Source organism: Centropristis striata, chromosome 13, assembly GCF_030273125.1.
Source record: "Centropristis striata isolate RG_2023a ecotype Rhode Island chromosome 13, C.striata_1.0, whole genome shotgun sequence".
NCBI lineage: Eukaryota > Metazoa > Chordata > Actinopteri > Perciformes > Serranidae > Centropristis > Centropristis striata.
Window position 1 is genome coordinate 12,567,270 of NC_081529.1, and position 22,205 is coordinate 12,589,474.

General features: G+C 44.6%; 2 protein-coding genes across 3 annotated transcripts; both read left to right on the forward strand.

The window, feature by feature from the left end:
• Positions 1-7,308: 7,308 nt before the first annotated feature.
• On the forward strand, positions 7,309-20,685 carry LOC131983351 (uncharacterized). Its single transcript, XM_059348074.1, has 13 exons — positions 7,309-7,371; positions 7,523-7,553; positions 7,716-7,819; positions 7,927-8,199; positions 8,338-8,431; positions 8,599-8,666; positions 8,799-9,017; positions 9,144-9,173; positions 9,277-9,411; positions 9,545-9,607; positions 9,808-9,942; positions 10,356-10,423; positions 20,425-20,685. The coding sequence occupies exons 1-13, from the start codon at positions 7,309-7,311 to the stop codon at positions 20,441-20,443; spliced, it is 1,302 nt and encodes a 433-aa protein (XP_059204057.1). The 3' UTR covers positions 20,444-20,685.
• LOC131982826 (uncharacterized) lies at positions 11,316-18,892 on the forward strand. 2 transcript variants are annotated; one of them, XM_059347455.1, is made up of 2 exons: positions 11,316-17,567; positions 17,758-18,892. In XM_059347455.1, the coding sequence occupies exon 1, from the start codon at positions 11,355-11,357 to the stop codon at positions 17,367-17,369; it is 6,015 nt and encodes a 2,004-aa protein (XP_059203438.1). In that variant the 5' UTR covers positions 11,316-11,354; the 3' UTR covers positions 17,370-17,567; positions 17,758-18,892. The 2 variants fall into 2 exon arrangements, with proteins under 2 accessions (XP_059203438.1, XP_059203439.1); XM_059347456.1 differs by having other exon boundaries at positions 11,316-11,539; positions 11,594-18,892.
• Positions 20,686-22,205: the final 1,520 nt, after the last annotated feature.

The window sequence follows — 22,205 nt, forward strand, 5'->3', positions numbered from 1 at the left end:
CCCCCCCCCCTCCCTCTCCCCTCCTCCAACACAGACATTTTAACTGAAAACAGTTAACTCTTTTAACTTGACCATACATTGTCCAGTCTGCCTCAAACTTGTCATACATGATGATGGCTCATCACTGATTGTCTACATAACAATATTTCATAAATTCCCGCCCTTTTTGATTAGCCACGCCCCCTTTCTTAACTAATGAACCGTTTGTCCTACAGACTTGTATGAGGTGTCTGTGAACTCAGGACAGAGTCCCTGTTTAACTGGTGATTGAAGCCACGCCCCCTTTGAGTAGCCACGCCCCTTTTTACTAACTAGTGAACCGTTTGTGCTACAGACTTGTATGAGGTGTCTGTGAACTCAGGACGGAGCCCCTGTTTTACTGGTGATTGAAGGCACGCCCCCTTGAGTAGCCACGCCCCTTTTTACTAACTTGTGAACCGTTTGTCGTACAGACTTGTATGAGGTGTCTGTTAACTCAGGACAGAGTCCCTGTGTGAATGGTGATTAAAGCCACGCCCCCTTTGAGTAGCCACGCCCCTTTTTACTAACTACTGAACCGTTTGTCCTACAAACTTGTATGAGGTGTCTGTGAACTCAGGACAGAGTCCCTGTTTAACTGCTGATTTAAACCACGAGAATCATCCGGCAGTAGTCCCGTGGCACTCCAAAATTTCCCTGGAATTTTGTTTCTAGTTAGTGCCACGGCTGAGCAGCGAGGCACTCATCTTCACTGCAAGCAGTGAGGATGAGTGCCTCGTGCGAAGCACGAGGCATCTCTTATTATTGCTCATGTTTATTATTATTTATTTATTATAGATTATTCTTCCGTAAAAACTTTGGCGCGTAACTAGTCCCGCAGCTTTGAGAAATCGCAAAAAGTAAAAACGCCAAAAGTTGCGCCTTATTTGGGAATCGTGTGGAATGACTTTTTTTAGCGATCGGCGTGCACGTCTTCGCACAACGTGCACAAACGTGCACTTTTTGGCCCATCCGGAACGCATTGCGCCAACTTTGGGGCCTCACCATTCGCAAACCGTTGCTCATAAAATTCCGAACCGATTTAGAAAGTTGTAGGGCCTGAATTTAACTCTAGTCCTGTGAAATTTCAAAGCGATTGCACGTATAGTTTTCGCACGAAGTACGAAAACATTTCCATTTTTCCAAACTAATGGGGAGGGCGATTTTCCCATGTGTGTGTATTGCGCGGAATGTTCAGACTCTAGACTGGTGATGTCATCAAGCAGAGTGGAGAGGGAGAGAAGGAGTTGTCAAAAAATAAATTTGAAAACTGCGCTCCAAGCCGCAAATTTCACTCTATAGAAATAATTTATACATAGAAACGGAGGAAAATTTGTGGTCTCACTCACAATCCTCTGGTAAAGCTGTCAGAGTTATAGTTTGGGCGCAGGACACAGAGAAGCGCCACCAAAACGCATCAACTGCCCCATTGAGTCCCATATTAAAAACACACGAGGAATTTAAAAAAAATCTGATTTAACAGTTTTTTTAGATCGCTCTAACAAAGCTATTTTTTCATTTTTCTTAAAAAAAAATATATGTAGATGTTCAGGAAGAACTCAGGACGCTCAAAGTGAAGTCGGATAAGTGATAGGTATTATGGTTTTGCCAAAAATGCTTTCTGTTCGAGGCCAGAATTTTCAGTTTGTCCAACTCTGGCTGCTCACTTTAGCAAAGCATTGTCAGTGACAGTTAGTTTCTGTTGCTTGCTCTGCTCTGATTGGTCGACTCCACCTGGCCACGTGGTTGCTAAGCTACCAAAGCCCCCCCCCCCCCCTCCCCTCCTCCAACACAGACATTTTAACTGAAAACAGTTAACTCTTTTAACTTGACCATACATTGTCCAATCTGCCTCAAACTTGTCATACATGATGATAGCTCATCACTGATTGTCTAAATAACAATATTTCATAAATTCACGCCCCTTTTGATTAGCCACGCCCCCTTTTACTAACTAATGAACCGTTTGTCCTACAGACCTGTATGAGGTGTCTGTGAACTCAGGACAGAGTCCCTGTTTAATTGCTGATTGAAGCCACGCCCCCATTGAGTAGCCACGCCCCCTTTTACTAACTTGTGAACCGTTTGTCCTACAGACTTGTATGAGGTGTCTGTGAACTCAGGACAGAGTCCCTGTTTAACTGCTGATTTAAGCCACGAGAATCATCCGGCAGTAGTCCCGTGGCACTCCAAAATTTCCCTGGAATTTTGTTTCTAGTTAGTGCCACGGCTGAGCAGCGAGGCACTCATCTTCACTGCAAGCAGTGAGGATGAGTGCCTCGTGCGAAGCACGAGGCATCTCTTATTATTGCTCATGTTTATTATTATATATTATAGATTATTCTTCCGTAAAAACTTTGGCGCGTAACTAGTCCCACAGCTTTGAGAAATCGCAAAAAGTAAAAACGTCAAAAGTTGCGCCCTAATCGGGAATCGTGTGGAATGACTTTTATTAGCGATCGGCGTGCACGTTTTCGCACAACGTGCACAAACGTGCACTTTTTGGCCCATCCGGAACGCATTGCGCAAACTTTGGGGCCTCACCATTCGCAAACCGTTGCTCGTAAAATTCCGAACCGATTTAGAAAGTTGTAGGGCCTGAATTTAACTCTAGTCCTGTGAAATTTCAGAGCGATTGCACGTATAGTTTTCGCACGAAGTGCGAAAACATTTCCATTTTTCCAAACTAATGGGGACGGTGATTTTCCCATGTGTGTGTATTGCGCGGAATGTTCAGAATCTAGACTGGTGATGTCATCAAGCAGAGTGTAGAGGCAGAGAAGGAGTTGTCACAAAATAAATTTGAAAACTGCGCTCCAGGCCGCAAATTTCACTCTACAGTAATAATTTATACATAGAAACGTAGGAAAATTTGTAGTCTCACTCACAATCCTCTGGTAAAGCTGTCAGAGTTTTAGTTTGGGCGCAGGACACAGAGAAGTGCCACCAAAACGCAACAACTGCCCCATTGAGTCCCATATTAAAAACACAGGAGGATTTTTGAAATAATCAGATTTTACCGTTTTTTTAGATCGCTCTAACAAAGCTATTTTTTCATTTTTCTTAAAAAAAAATATATGTAGACGTTCAGGAAGAACTCAGGACGCTCAAAGTGAAGTCAAATCAGTGATAGGTATTATGGTTTTGCCGAAAATGCTTTCTGTTCGAGGCCAGAAATTCCAGTCTCTCCACCTCTGGCTGTATTGGCTGACCAGTTCTAAATAACAATACTTAGTAAATTCCCGCCCTTTTTGATTAGCCACGCCCCATTTCTTAACTAATGAACCGTTTGACCTAGAAATTTGTATAAGGTGTCAGATTACACCCCCCCCCCCCCCCCCTTTGGTTTAGCCAAATCGCATTGCATTATGTATTTATTTAACCATTCATATGAACATTTGATTGTATAATTATTTAAGCATTTAATCATGAATATTATAATAATGAATAATGAAATTAATATAATGAATCAATGGGATATGTATGTATTTAAATAACCCTTATACAAGTTATTTTATATTTTATCTGTTTTATTTTTAACTTTTATTCCTCATTCAATGATTTTACTGCATTGCACCTTGTAACTCAAAAAGACACTTTAAAAATTAAATTCACTTTCTCACACACACACACGCACACGCACACACACACACACACACAAAATCAGAAACAGCCCCACGTGTGTTTGAGTGACAGGCAGACAGGCAGATTGATCACGCAATTCTATTGGACCAGACATCACTTGACTTGGCACTATAAAGTTCTTTCGCGGGCTTTCCTCCTTCCCGTGTTTCAGACACACCCACACTGAGCGGACGCACAGTGAGTGAGAGAAATACGGACTTTTGCTTGGCTTTAACCTGCTTTTGGACAACCATTTGGATTACTTTTGGATTACCTGTTGGACTACCTGCTTGACGGATCTACGTGGACTTGTTTTCAAAGGTAAGATATATTAAATTTCATGCTTTTTATGCTCTCTGCGCTGTGTTTCATCAAGAAAAAAATTAAACAGTATGTCTTGTGTGCAGTGTCTCAACCTAGCAACATAAGCTACCTAGCCTAACACTCAGTAATAATGCTGACCTATAAATTATATTTTAATGAATTAAGAAAGATAATTTTAATAACAGCATTGTGTGTCTACACTGGTGGGCGGGGAATAGCTGGTTAGCAGGGCCGGAACTCAAGTAGCAACATTAGCTAGCTAGGCAAACAATAAGGCCCTTGTGCAGTGTCTCAACCAGGCAAAAGGCCTAGCTACCTAGGCAAACATTCGGTAATAATGCTGAACATTAAATTATATTTTAATGAATTAAGAAAGATAATTTTAATCAGAGCATTGTGTTTGTGTACACTGGTGTGTGGGGGTGTAACATCATAGCTGTATTAGCTGTAGGCTAAAGTCCGGCTGTGCTAAAAATAGCTTTGGAGCTGTGCTAGTAATTTAGCCTGCCTCCATTCACAACAAATAAACTACATTTATTAAATGTACCATTATTAGTGAAGGAGGCAGATAAATAGCTAAACATGACATGTTGAGCATGAGAGGAGACAGAAGCTAGGTTGAGACGCCTCAATTCAACCCCATTGTCAAGTTTCGCGCCACAGGTAGTGATGTCATCTGTCGCTGGGCAGAAACTGACACACTTGTCTGTGAGTGCCTAAATACATGCAGTACATAGAGACAGACAGAGAAAACTGCTGAATGTACGACCATTGTGTACATATATGATTATAGATGCATATGAATTTACTGAGGACGCACAAAAGCATTTTATATTATTATTTTTATACAATTATTTATTTAATCATTTATTGACCATTTAATTTCATCATTATTTTATTATTATTTAATCATAAATAACATTTGTTATTTGTTGGTACAAAAAATAACTTGAATTACATGTATGCTATTGTGTGTTACTGGATATATATCCTCTATGGATGTTAAAGCTGATGTTGGTGTAATGCACTTTGTATATGCCACTATTGATCAGCTATTATCAGATGTGTGAATATGGTTTTCAGTTAACTGAAAAAGCTGTTTATTGTGACATCACCGCCCGCTGTGGCTACTGTGTGTGTGGGAGTGTGTGTCTGTTTGTCTGTCATTTGTGTTTCTGTGTGTCTGTCTGATAGTGAGTGTGTAGAAGAGTCTGCCTGTCTATCATGTTTGTGTTTCTGTGTGTGTCTGTCTATGTTTGTCATGTGACCTCATGGCCCGCCGTGGCTGTCTGCATGTTGGCTTATGTTAGAGTGTTGCAGTGTGTATTGATCACTTATAGCTCACTGTTATCAGATATGTGAATATGGTTTTCAGTTGACTGATTAAGCTGTTTATTGTGACATCATCGCCCGCCGTGGCTACTGTACTGTGTGTGTGTGATTCTGTGTTTCTGTCTGTCTCTGTGTGTTTCTGTCTGTATGTGTTTTTGCTGTCTGTCTCTCTTACTGTCTGTATGTGCAGGGATGCAAACAAGTCGCTTTTCGGCGATTCTCGCTTTTTTCACGGGTGTTTGGGTGACTTGTGCAAATTGTGTAGATCCGATGAGTTTTATTTTTTGGGGGGGACGTTTATGAGCAACGGGAGTTTGTTTTAGAAACTTTTGGGGACTTTGGGGAACCAGAATTAATCTTTATTTTCGCCTCTCAAAACTTCTTATATCCGGTCAGTTTATAATGTTAAAGTGACATGGATATCTGTGTATAATCAATAATGTCGCTGCAGTATTTATGCCTTTTTAGATGTGTGCTCTGTTTTGTGACTGCACATCCGCACGGCACAGGCTGGCAAGGGCGACATGTGGGGGGGATGGGCTACCTGTCTCAACCTGTCTGTGCGCCTGTAGCCCCCGCTGTGATTTGATCAGCACTGACTAGTTTGATAGTTTGATGTGAATTTTGTTTCAAGTGAGTAACGTTAATACTGACCTCCATTGAAAAAAAACCTTCTAATTTACACAACGATGATTGTGACGGATCACCTGGTAACTGGTCATTTAACATTGTTTAACATTTTACATTGTTACTGAAATGAGTCCAATTTTATCTACAAAATGTGTGCCAAATTACATTGAAGTGGCTAAATGAGTGTTTTTTCAATATCATCCATGTTTATCCTAAACTCCTCTAAACAAGGGTTGTTGTGAATAGTGTATTTTTTATAAGGGAGTTCTGCAGGCAGCTGGACAGAGTTCAGTATCTCCAGCACACCTCAGAGCAGATGATTCTGCTTATTGTTTATTGGTGCTTCGGAGGCTCTCTCTTTTTTCACCATACCTATTGCATCCCTGTATGTGTTTGGCTGTCTCTGTTTCTGTCTGTCTCTCTGTGTTTCTGTCTGCCTCCATTTCTGTCATATGTATGTTTCTGTGCTTTTGTCTGTATGTTTGTCAGTGTGTTATGTGTGTGTGTTTCTGTGTGTGTCTGTCAAGAATGACATCACTCTTCCCAGTCTGTATTCTTTTCTCTTTTCTGTAATTTCATATAAACCACAGTCTAAAACTATTGTTTTCTTTTTTGCAGCTTCCCACTCAGAGGCTTCTGAGAGCAAGACCCCACACACACCACACTTCATTCATTCTTGATCTTAAATTGAGAATCACATACTGAGAATCACATAGAACACAAACACAGCACACAACATAAAATACATAGACCTATACTGACCATAAATTAATTCTCACAGACACACACACACACACACACACACTCTTTGCATTGTTTATTGTTCCAGTGATTGTTGATATTGTGTTTGTTCAAATTTCACACTTTTACACTGCATTGTGTACGTCTGTGAGATAACCGTGTTTTGGAGTATTTCTTCTTGAGTGTTTACAGCTTGGTGTAGGACGAGATGCCGCGGAAGGGGAAGCGTTGCAGGGCCCAGAAGCAGCGATGGAGCAAGCCGGACCAGGTAGACACTGCAGCTCAGCCCATCCACTGTCACCCAACAAGCAAACTACATAATAGATAGCTTTAGGGCTATATGTTACAACAGACTGCAAACCATTAAAGTAGACGTGAGGAAAATTAGTGCTTCTTCTGTCAAGTGACTGCAATGTGTCACTTATTGACTGCATTTGATTGGTTTTGTGTTTTGAGGTGACCCAGCTGGAGACGCCGCCGCCAGCCCAGCCTTTCTGGACCCAGAAGGATGGACCCAGCCCCTCCCAGTCTCCTGCTCAGAAGGTATAGTGCTCACTCCATGCTTATTATCAATTAGTATTGAAATACACTGTGTAATTCAAAGTGTTCAGTTTTAGTAACTTGATTTCTGTGTGTCAGATGGCCAAGCTCCACATCCCTCTGCCGACCTCACCCTCCTGCTCCCCTTACCAGCCTGGACAGGTATTTTTATTTCTCTTACAACTAACACACACACACACACACACACACACACACAGGGTATTTGCAGTACAGTGCTCCACAACTACACAAGTTCTCAGTGTACCACAAGTGTGAGTAGTGATGTAATACTTTGTCTCTGTCCCACCACCAGGTGCGTCTGCCCCCCTCTGACTTCCGCCCAGGTATGTAGCCCACTGTTTGTTTTTCATTACATGTAAATTGTATATTCTTGTTGTTTAATTGTAAACAGGTTATCCCTGAGCTTTTTACAGGTTTTATAATGTAAAGGTGTTGACTTTGTTTTAAGCAGCTTTGACAGTTTTTGTGTCTGTGCTTGCACCTAGGCCGCGGTACGGGTCGTCGCCATCGCATGCTGCTGTGGGAGAAGTCCACATTTACTGGCCGATTCCGGAAGTTGGTCATCCCAGCAGAGTCACCCGACAAGAAGGTATAATACTCTTGGATTCCATTGAGTAAAATCTGATTGTTGTAGTAATGGGAGATCTTTGCAAGTTGATTTAAAAAAAAAAAAAAAAAAAATGTCTTCTTATGCAGTTCGTCCTGCTTGTTGGTGACTCCCACCTTCGGGCCATCGCCGACGGGTTTGTGAGGATGCCAGACCAACTGCTGTCCTTTGGCGTCCTGTCCGTCCCTGGGGCGTCGGCAGTTGAGTTGCGTACTGAGGTACTGAATGCTGTGCTGCCTCGCTCACCCGAGGCAGTCTGCATTTTAGCACCCAGTAACGACTTGACTGCCAGCAGGACCATCACTGAGGCAGGGGTCGCGTTTGGTAAGCTCCTGCTGACTGCCTGTGCTATCTGGCCCAACGTGAGTATTTTTATATTGTTATTATCTTGATAATATGTTTGAATATATACTTGGTTTTGTGAGTGTAACTTTAATTTCTTTGACATTTTGAAAGAGACAATGTAATTTCTGAGAAATAACATGTTTCTCTCTCTATAGGTCTGTGTTCTGGACTTCCCTCCCCGTCTGACCGTGGAGCTGGCCCTGCAGGACCTTCTGCGCCAGGAGTACCACCGTGTGGCTGCACGTATGGGTATGTAAACAAAAAAAAGGGACAGTAACATGTATAACAGTGTTTGTTGATATAAAAGTGGCAGTGCCAAATTTCACTCCTAATTGATTTGGCTCAAAATATGTATGTATCAATGAGTCAATAATTCAATAAGTCATGATGTTGTTTTTTTTTGTATTTTACTTTAGGTGTCAGGTACGTCTCTGCCACCGACCGCTTTCCGCTGACACAACTTGACCTGTGGTGTCCTGACGGTGTAAGTACAATATGTTACACTCTAAGATGTGAAAAAATGTGATGTGCATATTTTTGGTAGATGATAGGAAAAGTTCAGGTACAGGTTTACTGTGAAATTGTCTGCTAAATCACTTTTGATCATGTTTGTCAGGTCCACCTCAGTGACGACGGGATGGTGAGGCTTGCGGAGTTGCTGCGGTGGGCCCCTTACCAGCAGCTGCTGGAGTCCACAGTCCCGAGGGCCCAGACACCTCCCAGGACGCCGCCTCCTGCCAGACGTGTCTCACCAAAAGTGGTTGTGAAGGGCGTGGTCACCGCGCCACGTCCATCCAGCCCTTTTGAGTGGACATGTGTTGGGCAGACCAAGAAGGTAATAGATTGCACCCTGTACCTGTATGGTTGAAACATTGTCAAAAGGGATGTTCTGTAAACATTTTGCATTTGTTTCTGTTAAATAGTATCAATTAAAAAAAAAAACTGGCATTTCTCATTACAGATGGACCAGCCAGCGGAGCCTGCACAGCATGTTCGTCCTGTTTATAATTTGCTTCATGTTAAACAATTAACAGATGATTATTGAGGTCTATGATTTGATGGTCAACGACTCTTTCTGTATGCTGTCTTCACAGGTGGACGTGGGGGTGCATCCAATCCCGCTAAATCCTGTGTGGTTTAGTCCGGCGATCTTGGATGTGATGGAGAAGGCCGTTCCAGCCCACCTTCCCAGTGCTGTGGAGTGCGCAGCTCGTCCGGACGGCAGGAAGGTAATGTTGATGCAAATGTCATCTTTTCATTGAGGCGTCTTTAAAAAGTGTTTCCCTCTTCCTGTTTATATTGTCTTTGAGCTAAGCCACAAATATGGTGTGAAGAAAGTCTGTATGATTTTTGTTCCACCAGAAGTCGACCGTGGAGCGCCAGGAGAGACGTGATGCCTCCAAGAGGACACCGCAGAAGCAGCAGGTTTGTCATATTATGTCTGATTATTTGAGTAATACTTGACTTATTTGGATTTGTTTGTTGTGTATTTAGAGTAGACACACTAGTAGACAAAAACATTTTTACATGTATGTCATATTTAGTGAATAATTGTTACACAGTATTAAAATACATGTTATAATTTTGTTAATGCAGTTCACACAGTTATTTATTTCTTGTTGTAGGTGGAGGCACCGCCCGTGGAGGAGTCCTCCAAGCCAGCGCCTCGCAGTCCTAGGAGAGCGGTGGTGACTGAGGAGCCTGGTGCGTCTGGCCCTGCCCAGCCACAGGAGTCCACCTTCCAGGAACGTCCCAGCCAGGTAATTTGCATCATTTAACTGCTGCACCTCTGTCTGCACTCACTCTCTCACACACACACTTTCTGACCCAGGGTTGTGAACCACTGGACTCAGTAGTTTTATTTTTAATACTTAAATATATTTTGCTGCTAATACTTATGTGCCTTTTTTATTTATTCAGTATTTGCCATGCAGGACTTTTACTTGTAATGGAGCATTTTTACATTGTTGTCTTGGTACTTGGATGTTAATACTTTCTCCACACACTGCTATATGTTGGAGGCATGTAAGGTATGTTAAAGAATATAAGATTAATGATGATGATGAATGAAACGAATTGATTAATGATGAGATTGATAATGATTGAACTGTCACTTATAAAGAAAAATGATATATCATGATAAAAATGACAACATTCCTTAAAATAATTTCAGGATCCTGCCGTCGGTCCGAGCCATCGCACTCAATCGGTGAGGGCGTCGCATTCCCAGAAGGATAAGAGGTATGGAACCTTTTCTCGCAATCACCAATGTACTTGCATGGCTCTCACCTTTCTTGCCTACCACCATGAGGGGGTTGATTTTGACAGGGTCTCACTTGATAGAGTACTTCAACAGGGGAATGCACTCTATGAAGGTATCAAACAGCAGCTTCTGTTGGACAAAAGGTTCCAAAGCAACCACTTGACCATAGAGGAGATGCCAAAACAGGTTTTTACTGTTTCAAACACCTACGATGTTCTCTTGGACATGTCGGACTTGAGAGTTGGTTTCTTGAATGTCGTCGATGGAAGTCCTCGAAGCAGAAGAGGAATGTGCCTTGCTGAACAACTGGAGAGCCTCTCTCAAGGTGTCAGCTGTGCTTTTCTCATTGTCACTCCTGAGTGCATTGCAGTGTTTCGTGACAGGTTCGGACACTACGGGTTGTTTGATTCCCACTCAAGGTCTGCAAGAGGTTTGCCTCACCATGATGGAAAGGCGATCATGCTGACTTTCTCTAATTTGAGTGACATGGTTGATCATTTGCTTGTGCTTTTTAAAGACCGTGGTTCTTATGGCAGCTATGAGTTCATGCCAGTTTCCTTTGTAAGTGACCACAGTGTCAGTGAGATGCCTGGGCAGTCAGAGGATGTGACCATCAGGCAACCTACAACAGCAGTACCAGAAGTGAAAATCTTTGAGGAAGCCTATAACAGACAGCCAAAAAATCTGGACTTGAGTCAGCGAGTCAACACAACAAAGTGCACAACAAAAACGGAGACGGATTTTTCCAGACTGACCAAAGAGAGGCGAAGAAAGGCTATGCGTAGAGAAACTGGGGGCAAAAAGCAAAATGTACCACTAGGAGACGACACAAGCAGCACTAAAAGAGTGCAACATGAAAAGGAGAAATATGCCAGCAGTTTAAAGTTTCGGCTGACAAAAGTGCAGGCAATGAAGAATAAGTATGCGAAAGAACGTCATCACCGCAAACTAAAGAAGCAGTACATCAAAAGAAGATACAACATGGATCCTGATTTTCAGAGAAAACAAAAACAGTACCTGAAGGAGAGGTGCAGCAGCAATCCTGATTTAAAAAGCAAACGGAAAATTCAAATGCAAAAGTACTTGAGGGACAGGTACAGCACCGATTCGAATTTCAAATGCAAACAAAAGGACTACATGAAGGACAGGTACCGTGCTGATCTGGATTTCAAATGCAAACAAAAGGACTACATGAAGGACTACATCAAGGACAGGTACCGTGCTGATCTGGATTTCAAATGCAAACAAAAGGACTACGTCAAGGACAGGTACAGCACTGATCTGGATTTTCAGAGTCAACAGAAAAAGTATGTGAGAGAAAAATATCGCAACAACCCAGACTTCAGACTGCATCACCTACAACACTGCAGTCGCAACAGAAGGGACAGACTGGCTAAAAATGCTGCACTTCGTATTCGCTACAAGTTGCAGTGTGCACTCAGGATCAAGAGGAAATACATGGACATCGTAAACCAGCGCCAGGAAACTCCACACCCTGTGGTCAACCCTGTGATGGAAGAAGCCATATCTACATTCCGGGAAAGGATTCGACATGGGCCCACACATGTCTGCACAGTGTGTCACAGAGCTCTGTTCCCCAATCAGGTAAGGCATTGCAACAGAGCCAAATATGTCAAAAACATTTGCGTGGTGGCTGCTTGCTTGACAGGTAAGTATGTCCACGTATGTGACACTGAATGCTCAGCCCCATGCACCGTTCCACAAGACAGGATGCGTGAATGGATCTGCCACACCTGTCACAGCCACTTGTCTAGAGGAAGAATGCCATCCATGGCAGCTGCGAACAACCTGGAGCTTGCACCCATTCCCCCGGAGCTCGAAGACCTGAATGTGCTGGAGAGACAATTGATTGCAAAGATTTTACCGTTTGCGAAGATAGTTGCCTTGCCCAAAGGACGTCAAAGAGCAGTACACGGAGCAGTTGTGTGTGTACCATCAGAGCTGGAAGCCACAGTCAATGCTCTTCCGAGGCCGAGCGCCGAAGCCCAGCTGTTACAAGTAAAGTTGAAGCGCAACATCAAATACAAGGGCTATCAGCACTTCTTCACAGTCAACATGAAGAATGTGCTAGCAGGGCTAAGGATACTGAAAGAGACTCACTCAGAATACACCAACATTGAGATAGATGACTGCGCTGAATTTGAAAGTCTCGAAGACCTGCCAGTTGACGAAGAGGAACCACAGGAAGCCCCAGATGCTGCACAGCCCGAGGAGCAGAAGAGCAGAAGAGGAGAAGAAGACATGGAACCCGTTGCAGGCACATCTCGTGAAAAGCAGCCCAAGGATGTGGACAAGGATAAGGAAAAGGAGGACCTCAGGCCTGGTCTGGCCTTGGACACGTGCATGCAGCCTCCTGACATAGCGCAGGAGGTTCTGTCATATGGGGATGGCATATTTAGCATTGCTCCTGCCCAAGGAAACAAACCCGTCGGTTTCTTTGCCATTCCGAAGCTTGAAGCCATGGCCTTTCCTGTTCAGTTCCCAACTGGAGAGAACACCTTGGATGAGCGCAGAAGAATCCTTCTGTCCCCAAGCGCTTACTTCAACACAAGGCTTCTCTGTGTGGATATCCGGTTTGCAAGGGACCAGAGTTACCTGTTTTTTTCACAATTTGTAACGGAAACCCACATGGCTAGGAACAGCATGTCCATTCAAACGCGCAAGGGGAAAAAATTCACCAAAGATGGGAGGAAAATTTCTAACAAGATGCTTCAGGACAAAGACGAGCTGGAACAACTAATCCAAACGAAGGAGGCGACCCGTTTCATGCAACCCCTCAGAGGCACTCCAGCGTACTGGGAGAAAACGCTACGAGATCTTCACGCCATGGTCAGACAGTTGGGCAAGCCGACGTTTTTCATCACCTTTTCCGCCGCGGAAATGAGATGGCCTGAAGTCATTAACATAATCAAAGCTCAACAAGGAGAGGAAGGGGACTTCTCAGAGCTGGACTGGAATGAGAAATGCGAGATTCTCCACAGCAATCCTGTAACTGTGATGCGCCTGTTTGAGAAGCGAGTGGACGCGCTCATGACAGATCTGCTCCTGTCACCTGCACAACCCATCGGTCCAGTGGAAGATTACTTTTATCGGGTGGAGTTTCAAGCCAGAGGAAGTCCACATATTCATATGCTAGTTTGGATAAAAGATGCCCCCGAGATAGAGGATCCTGAGTGCTGCCCAGAAGTCGTCAACTTCATCGACCGTTACATATGCTGCCAGATGCCTGATGAGGAATCGGACCCAGAGCTCCACAAAATAGTGTCTGAGGTTCAAGTTCACAGCCGCAACCACTCCAAAACATGCAGGAAAGGTAATGTATCATGCCGATTTGGTTTTCCAAAACTGCCCATGGAAAAAACGATAATCGCCTGTGCACCCTGGGAGGCTGATGATGATGATGATGATGATGATGATGAGAAGAAAGATGATGCCAAGAAAAAAGACCAAGACTGTGGAAAAAACGATGTTGATGGACAGAAAAAATGTGGGGAAAAATCCAAGGATTCCAGGAAGAGTCAGAAGAAGTCACAGAAGAAATTCATAGCAAAGCAGCAACGGATCGCCAAGGAAAAGCTGAAACCGGTGAGAGACCTTCTCATGGACCCAAATGCCTCTTTTAAGGACCTGACGGAATTGTTGGAGAAATGTAACATGCTCCATGAAGAATACAGATACAACGTTGGATGCCTCACCACTGGAATGGTGGTCGTCAACAAGCGTGACCCCAAGGACTGCTGGGTCAATGGATACAACCCCGATCTGCTGCGAGCGTGGAACGCCAACATGGACATCCAGTACGTAATTGACGATTTCAGTTGCATCATGTACATGATGTCATATGTCTCCAAGCCGGAGCATGAGATGACAGAGTTCCTTAACTCTGTCGTTCAGGAAGTACGGAAATCGGACGTCAACAAACAGGATGAGATGAACCAGATTATGCAGGCGTACGCAAAACATCGAGAGGTCAGCGCTCAGGAGTCTGTGGCAAGGGTATGCAGCCTACCACTGAAAAAGTGCTCACGTTCGGTTATTTTCATACAGACTGATGAGGACGGTATGAGAATGAGTCACCCGATGAGCAGGCTGCAGAACATGGCTGCAGACGAAGAGGACGTATGGATGTCAGGATTGCCGGAGAAATACGCGATGAGGCCTGATGCACGCGAGTTTGAGTACATGTGTCTGGCTGAATTTGCGTCGGAGTACAGGGTCCTCTACGGCCGGCAACGTGAATCAGCTAATGCCATTCCCCTCCAGAAGGACCACGGATTTATCCAGAAGAGGACATCGGGAAAACCTGCCATCATCCGATTTACTCGTTTCTCAGAGAAGAAACATCCCGAAAAGTTTTACAGACGGCTCCTAAAACTGTACTGCCCACACAGAGAAGATGCCGATCTGAAGACGGAACGCCACCCGACCTACGAAGCATATTATAAAAGTGGCTGTCTGGGGCAATTGCCAGTGAAAGGGTACGTCGACTTTAACAGGAAGCGCTATGAAGGAGAAGGGAAGAAAATCGACAAAGCCATCGAACGGCTTCAAAAGGAGGGACCCGTCATCAACGCGTGGAACAGTTTTGCACCGGAGGTTGAATTGGATCGTTTGGAGTGTGTCGCCCAGCGAGAAGCCATAAGCCGTGACGAGGAGGAACAAGAGCAGCTTCCAGATTTTCAACTCCAAGGTGGGAGCAGTGGAGCCATGCCAGGAATCCAGGCGCCGGAATTGAGCCCCGACTTCGTGAGGAACATGTTTCGAAGCCTCAACGAGACGCAATCGTCTGCCTTCTACGCCATCCGCGAATGGTGTTGGAAACGCGTCTGGGGTAAGTATCCTGAACCATTTTTTTACTTCATCTCTGGGGGAGCTGGTTGTGGCAAGTCCCATCTGATCAAGTGTGCGTATCAAGAGGCCACCAAGATTCTGCGCCAACTTCCCAGGTTCCGCAATGAAGGCGACATGTCTCAGCCTTCAGTGCTGTTGGCAGCGTTTACTGGCACCGCCGCTTTTAACATCTCTGGCAAAACACTGCACTCACTGTTGAAGCTGCCGAGAAGTCTGAAACCTCCGTATCAAGGACTCGGAAACACACTGGATGACGTGAGGGCAGCACTGTCCAATGCGGAGATCTTGATCATCGACGAAATATCCATGGTATCTAAGGAGCTCTTTTCTTATGTCCACTGGAGATTCCAGCAAATCAAAGGAAACAGGAGACCATTTGGAGGGATGTCTGTCCTTGCAGTTGGAGACTTCTATCAATTGCCGCCCCTTGGTAGAGCCAAACCACTATGCGTCTTGGAGGATGATGTGCTCAACCTCTGGCAAGATTTCAAGTTGGTCAACCTGACGGAGATAATGCGGCAGAAAGACGATCGCACTTTTGCAGAGCTCTTGAACAGGATTAGAACCAGGAATAAGAAGGATCCTCTCAGCGCAGATGATGAAGCTCTGCTCGCACAGGCCGTCGTGGAAGTTGGAGATTGTCCGGCCGACGCCCTTCATATCTTTGCCACCAACAAAGAGGTCGACGAGCACAACGTTGCAACTTTAACCGCCTTAAAGTTACAAGTTGTAAACATTCCAGCACAGGACTACACAAAAGATCTGCGAACCGGAGAAATGGAATTGGCGACTGGTCTCATGAAAGGCAATAAAAGGGATTTACCTGACAACCTGCAAGCAGCACAAGGAGCACGAGTCATGGTGATCAGGAATCTCGATATTGAGGACGGGATGGTAAACGGCACTTTTGGAACAATCGGCAATATTGTCACCACCACCGAACACGGACAGACCGTGGTCAAGGTCATCGGACTCGAATTGGATAATCACAAGGCAGGCCAGAAATTCCGCAAGAAGATTCAAGGGGCAGAGGATAACTTGGTGTACGTGGAAAGGTTCGAGGAAAGCATGAGCAGAAGAGGGGTGGTTCGACGGCAGTTTCCAATGAAGCTGGCCTTCGGCTGTACAGCTCATAAAGTGCAAGGAATGACTGTGGATTCTGCTGTGGTGTCCTTAAAGCGCATTTTTGAACCCGGAATGGCCTATGTCGCCCTGAGCAGGACGACCTCACTTCAAGGACTAAGGATCATAAACTATGAAGAACAGAAGATCTATGCCGACCCTAAAATCACCACAGCAATGGAGACTATGAGTCACGCCTCGTTCGAGAGTGCAAGACCGCTGTTGCACTATGTCAAAACCGCAGACCACACCGGTCCAACTTTAAAAATAGTCCATCATAATTGTCAGGGACTTCCGTCGCACATGGATGACATCAGGACCCACCATGAATTCAGACTTGCCGATGTCCTGTGCATCACTGAATCCCATCTGTCGGGATCATTTGTTTCTCCAGACTTCCAGCTGGAGGGATATGAGATGTTTGCGCGCAACAGAAATGTCTCATATTCAAACAGAGCGGATATGGCTATGAAAGATGGAGGTGGAGTTGCGGTGTATTACAGGAACAGTCTGCAAGCAGAGTCCAGGAGGTACTTTCAAAATGTGCCCGACCTTGAATTCGCCGTCGTCAAGGTTGAGGGCCCTGTCAGAGCATTGATAGCCACTGTGTACAGACCACCAAATATCCATCTTGACATGTTTCTTCAAAACATGCAAAGCCTCTTGGACTCTTTAGAGATGATGGGTTGCCAGCCTGTAGTGGTTTGTGGAGACTTTAATGAAGACTTGCTTTCCAAAGGGAAGAAAGCCATACAGGAGTTGTTTCTGTCCAGAGGCTATAGCCAGCTTGTTTCCACTGCAACGACCGAAAAGCAGACACTGATTGATCATATTTACATATCGCAACCAGAATGTTGCCTTCAATCAGGTGTGCTGCAATCGTATTACAGTTATCATGATCCAGTGTACTGCGTTTTGACTTCACCTTAAGCGGTAGGTATGTTGTTGCATTCGGAAAAGGTGGCCAGCCCAGATGAAAAGGTAGGTATATGGTAAGTATTTTCATTGAAATGTCGTCCTTGATATCTGGATGCCTATGGTGAATATGGCCTAGGGTCCAACTCATGGTGGTTTTGGTTGAGAAAGGTTTCCTCTTGTGGTCTTTATTGTGTAAAAGAGTCCTGGTAGGTATGTTGTTGCATTCGGTAAAAGGTGGCCAGCCCAGATGAAAAGGTAGGTATATGGTAAGTATTTTCATTGAAATGTCGTCCTTGGTATCTGGATGCCTATGGTGAATATGGCCTGGGGTCCAACTCATTGTGGTTTTGGTTGAGAAAAGTTTCCTCTTGTGGTCTTTATTGTGTAAGAGTCCTGGTAGGTATGTTGTTGCATTCTGAAAAGGTGACCAGCCCAGATGAAAAGGTAGGTATACGGTAGGTATATGGTAAGTATTTTCATTGAAATGTCGTCCTTGGTATCTGGATGCCTATGGTGAATATGGCCTGGGGTCCAACTCATGGTGGTTTTGCTTGAGAAAGGTTTCTTCTTGTGGTCTTTATTGTGTAAAAGAGTCCTTGTAGGTATGTTGTTGCAATCGGAAAAGGTGACCAGCCCAGATGAAAAGGTAGGTATACGGTAGGTATATGGTAAGTATTTTCATTGAAATGTCGTCCTTGGTATCTGGATGCCTATGGTGAATATGGCCTGGGGTCCAACTCATGGTGGTTTTGGTTGAGAAAGATTTTACTCTTGTGGTCTTTATTGTGTAAAAGAGTCCTGGTAGGTATGTTGTTGCTCTGGAAAAGGTGACCAGCCTAGATGAAAAGGAAGGTATACGGTAGGTATATGGTAAGTATTTTCATTGGAATGTCGTCCTTGGTATCTGGATGCCAATGGTGAATATGGCCTGGGGTCCAACTCATGGTGGTTTTGGTTGAGAAAGGTTTCCTCTTGTGGTCTTTATTGTGTAAAATAGTCCTTGTAGGTATGTTGTTGCATTCTGAAAAGGTGACCAGCCCAGATGAAAAGGTAGGTATACAGTAGGTATATGGTAAGTATTTTCATCTCCCGAGCACCCACTCTCTGTTATCGGTCCGTGTGTATATCTGTCATCTGTTTTTGTCTGTGTGTGTGTGTGTGTGTGAGAGCGAGTGCGTCTGTCTGGGTGTGTGTGAGTGAGTGTGTCTCTGATTGTGTGTCTGTGTGAGAGTGTGTCTGTCTGTGTGTGAGTGACTGTTTCTGTCTGTGATTGTGTGTCTGAGTGAGAGTGAGTCTGTGTCTGTCTGTCTGTCTGAGTGTGTGTGTGTGTGAGAGAGCGAGTGCGTCTGTCTGGGTGTGTGTGTGAGTGAGTGTGTCTGTGATTGTGTGTCTGTGTGAGAGTATGTGTGTCTGTCTGTGTGTGTGAGTGACTGTTTCTGTCTGTGTGTCTGTCTGTGTGTGAGTGACTGTTTCTGTCTGTGATTGTGTGTCTGAGTGAGAGTGAGTCTGTGTCTGTCTGTCTGTCTGTCTGAGTGTGTGTGTGTGTGTGTGTGTGTGTGTGTGTGTGTGTGTGAGAGTGAGTGCGTCTGTCTGGGTGTGTGTGTGAGTGTGTCTGTGATTGTGTGTCTGTGTGAGAGTATGTGTGTCTGTCTGTGTGTGTGAGTGAGTGACTGTTTCTGTCTGTGTGTCTGTCTGTGTGTGAGTGACTGTTTCTGTCTGTGATTGTGTGTCTGAGTGAGAGTGAGTCTGTGTCTGTCTGTCTGAGTGTGTGTGTGTGTGTAGGTGTGAGAGCAAGTGTGTGTGAGAGTGTCTGTCTGTGATTGTGTGTGTCTGTGAGACTAGTGTGTGTGTGTGTGTCTGTGAGACTAGTGTGTGTGTGTGTGTGTGTGTGTGTGTGTGTGTGTGAGAGCGTGTGCGTCTGTCAGGGTGTGTGTGTGAGCGAGTGCGTCTGTGTCTGGGTGTGTGTGAGTGAGTGTGTCTGTGATTGTGTGTCTGTGTGAGAATGTGTGTGTCTGTCTGTGTGTGTGTGTGTGTGTGTGTGAGTGACTGTTTCTGTCTGTGTGTCTGTCTGTGTGTGAGTGACTGTTTCTGTCTGTGATTGTGTGTCTGAGTGAGAGTGAGTCTGTGTCTGTCTGTCTGAGTGTGTGTGTGTGTGTGTCTGTGATTGTGTGTCTGTGTGAGAGTGTGTGTCTGTCTGTATGTGTGAGTGACTGTTTCTGTCTGTGTGTCTGTCTGTGTGTGAGTGACTGTTTCTGTCTGTGATTGTGTGTCTGAGTGAGAGTGAGTCTGTGTCTGTCTGAGTGTGTGTGTGTGAGCAAGTGTGTGTGAGAGTGTCTGTCTGTGATTGTGTGTGTCCGTGAGACTAGTGTGTGTGTGTGTGTGTGTGTGTGTGTGTGTGTGTTTGTACACACTGTTGTGTGCTAACACAGGGTATGTGTGAAGCGTCTAGTGCAGTAGTGCAGTGCTTAGAGCTAGTGCATTGTTGCTGCATTGTGCTGCTCTCTGCTTACTGCTTCTGCCGCTGGCTAGCCTTCTGAATGGAGGGTGAAAAGAAGAAGCTGACTTTGTTAGCTTCCTCCTGCCAGTACAAAGCCTCTCCACTACCAAGACTCCTGCAGTGCCTCCCCGGGGCCACACACGGGAACTGGGTACCTCACGGTCCCAGGCTAAACCGCAGGGGATCTCGGAGCCGCAGTGGGCCCCAGAGACACAGCATCAGGTCCACCACTGTGTGGATAAACCCTTGTGCCTGTCATCCACTGTCCCAGCCATGTCATCACCCACTTTAACTCCAAGCCTTCGAGATTTATCCACTTTCCTCCATACATTAACATCATACTCCCACAGTTTTTACTCGACATGTATAGGACATGCATAGTCTCTCTCTCTCTCTCTCTCTCTCTCTCTCTCTCTCTCTCTCTCTCTCTCTCTCTCTCTCTCTCTCTCTCTCTCTCTCTCTCTCTCTCACACACACACATGACTTGTATGTACCAATTCAAGGCCAGGGGCCCAGGTGGAGACTGATACTGACAAACACTAGACAAGATACAGTAGTTTCCTTCCACAGGGCAGAGACCGGAAGCTGAAGCACCAAGAGGCTAGGACTAGCCTGCGTGCCAACGTAATGGGCAGGCTGAGTCTAAACCATGGTGCTGCCCCAACAGTTTTTGCCCAATCAGAAAGTTGCACATTCATATTATAAAACTCTGTGTAAAAGTAAGTTAGGCATCCTTTTCTGGGAGGTGGTTACAACTAACCTGTGATTTCTGAACAGAGATGGTCGATGTACATCATTTACTCTTTCATTATTGTCTTAAATAAATAGTCAAAAGGATTTTACTCTCCTCTCATCTGTTCTGCAAAAAAAACGAACTCTAACAGTGTGCATGAACTCTTCAAGAAAACAAACACAATCCTCTATCAAGTATGTCATCACAATCATCCGGCAGTAGTCCCGTGGCACTCCAAAATTTCCCTGGAATTTTGTTTCTAGTGTTTATTAGTGCCACGGCTGAGCAGCGAGGCACTCATCTTCACTGCAAGCAGTGAGGATGAGTGCCTCGTGCGAAGCACGAGGCATCTCTTATTATTGCTCATGTTTATTAGTGCCACGGCTGAGCAGCGAGGCACTCATCTTCACTGCAAGCAGTGAGGATGAGTGCCTCGTGCAAAGCACGAGGCATCTCTTATTATTGCTCATGTTTATTATTATTATTATTATATATAGATTATTCTTCCGTAAAAACTTTGGCGCGTAACTAGTCTCACAGCTTTGAGAAATCGCGAAAAGTAAAAACGTCAAAAGTTGCGCCCTAATCGGGAATCGTGTGGAATGACTTTTATTAGCGATCGGCGCGCACGTTTTCGCACAACGTGCACAAACGTGCATTTTTTGGCCCATCCGGAACGCATTGCGCAAACTTTTGGGCCTCGCCATTCACAAACCGTTGCTCGTAAAATTCCGAACCGATTTAGAAAGTTGTAGGGCCTGAATTTAACTCTAGTCCTGTGAAATTTCAGAGTGATTGCACGTATAGTTTTCGCACGAAGTGCGAAAACATTTCCATTTTTCCAAACTAATGGGGATGGCGATTTTCCCATGTGTGTGTATTGCGCGGAATGTTCAGAGTCCAGACTGGTGATGTCATCAAGCAGAGTGTAGAGGGAGAGAAGGAATTGTCAAAAAATACATTTGAAAACTGTGCTCCAGGCCGCAAATTTCACTCTACAGTAATAATTTGTACATAGAAACGTAGGAAAATTTATGGTCTCACTCACAATCCTCTGGTAAAGCTGTCAGAGTTATAGTTTGGGCGCAGGACACAGAGAAGAGCCACCAAAACGCAACAACTGCCCCATTGAGTCCCATATTAAAAACACACGAGGATTTTTGAAATAATCAGATTTTACCATTTTTTTAGATCGCTCTAACAAAGCTATTTTTTCATTTTTCTTAAAAAAAAATATATGTAGACGTTCAGGAAGAACTCAGGACGCTCAAAGTGAAGTCGGATCAGTGATAGGTATTATGGTTTTGCCGAAAATGCTTTCTGTTCGAGGCCAGAATTTTCAGTTTGTCCAACTCTGGCTGCTCACATTAGCAAAGCATTGTCAGTGACAGTTAGTTTCTGTTGATTGCTCTGCTCTGATTGGTCGACTCCACCTGGCCACGTAGTTGCTTAGCTACCAAAGCCGCCCCCATCCTCCCACTCCTCCAACACAGACATTCTCACTGAACAGACATGGCGTTCTTTCATTAAACACGAGACCTAATAACTTGGCCATACATTGTCCAATATGCCTCAAACTTGTCATACATGATGATGGCTCATCACTGACAATTTCTAC

Coding starts and splice junctions, on each gene's coding strand:
- LOC131982826 (XM_059347455.1), top strand. CDS start 11,355: ATGAAGAATAAGTATGCGAAAGAACGTCATCACCGCAAACTAAAGAAG.
- LOC131983351 (XM_059348074.1), top strand. CDS start 7,309: ATGGCCAAGCTCCACATCCCTCTGCCGACCTCACCCTCCTGCTCCCCT. Junction 7,820..7,926: donor CAGAGTCACCCGACAAGAAG/GTATAATACTCT, acceptor CTTCTTATGCAG/TTCGTCCTGCTTGTTGGTGA. Junction 9,018..9,143: donor GTGTTGGGCAGACCAAGAAG/GTAATAGATTGC, acceptor TTCTCATTACAG/ATGGACCAGCCAGCGGAGCC.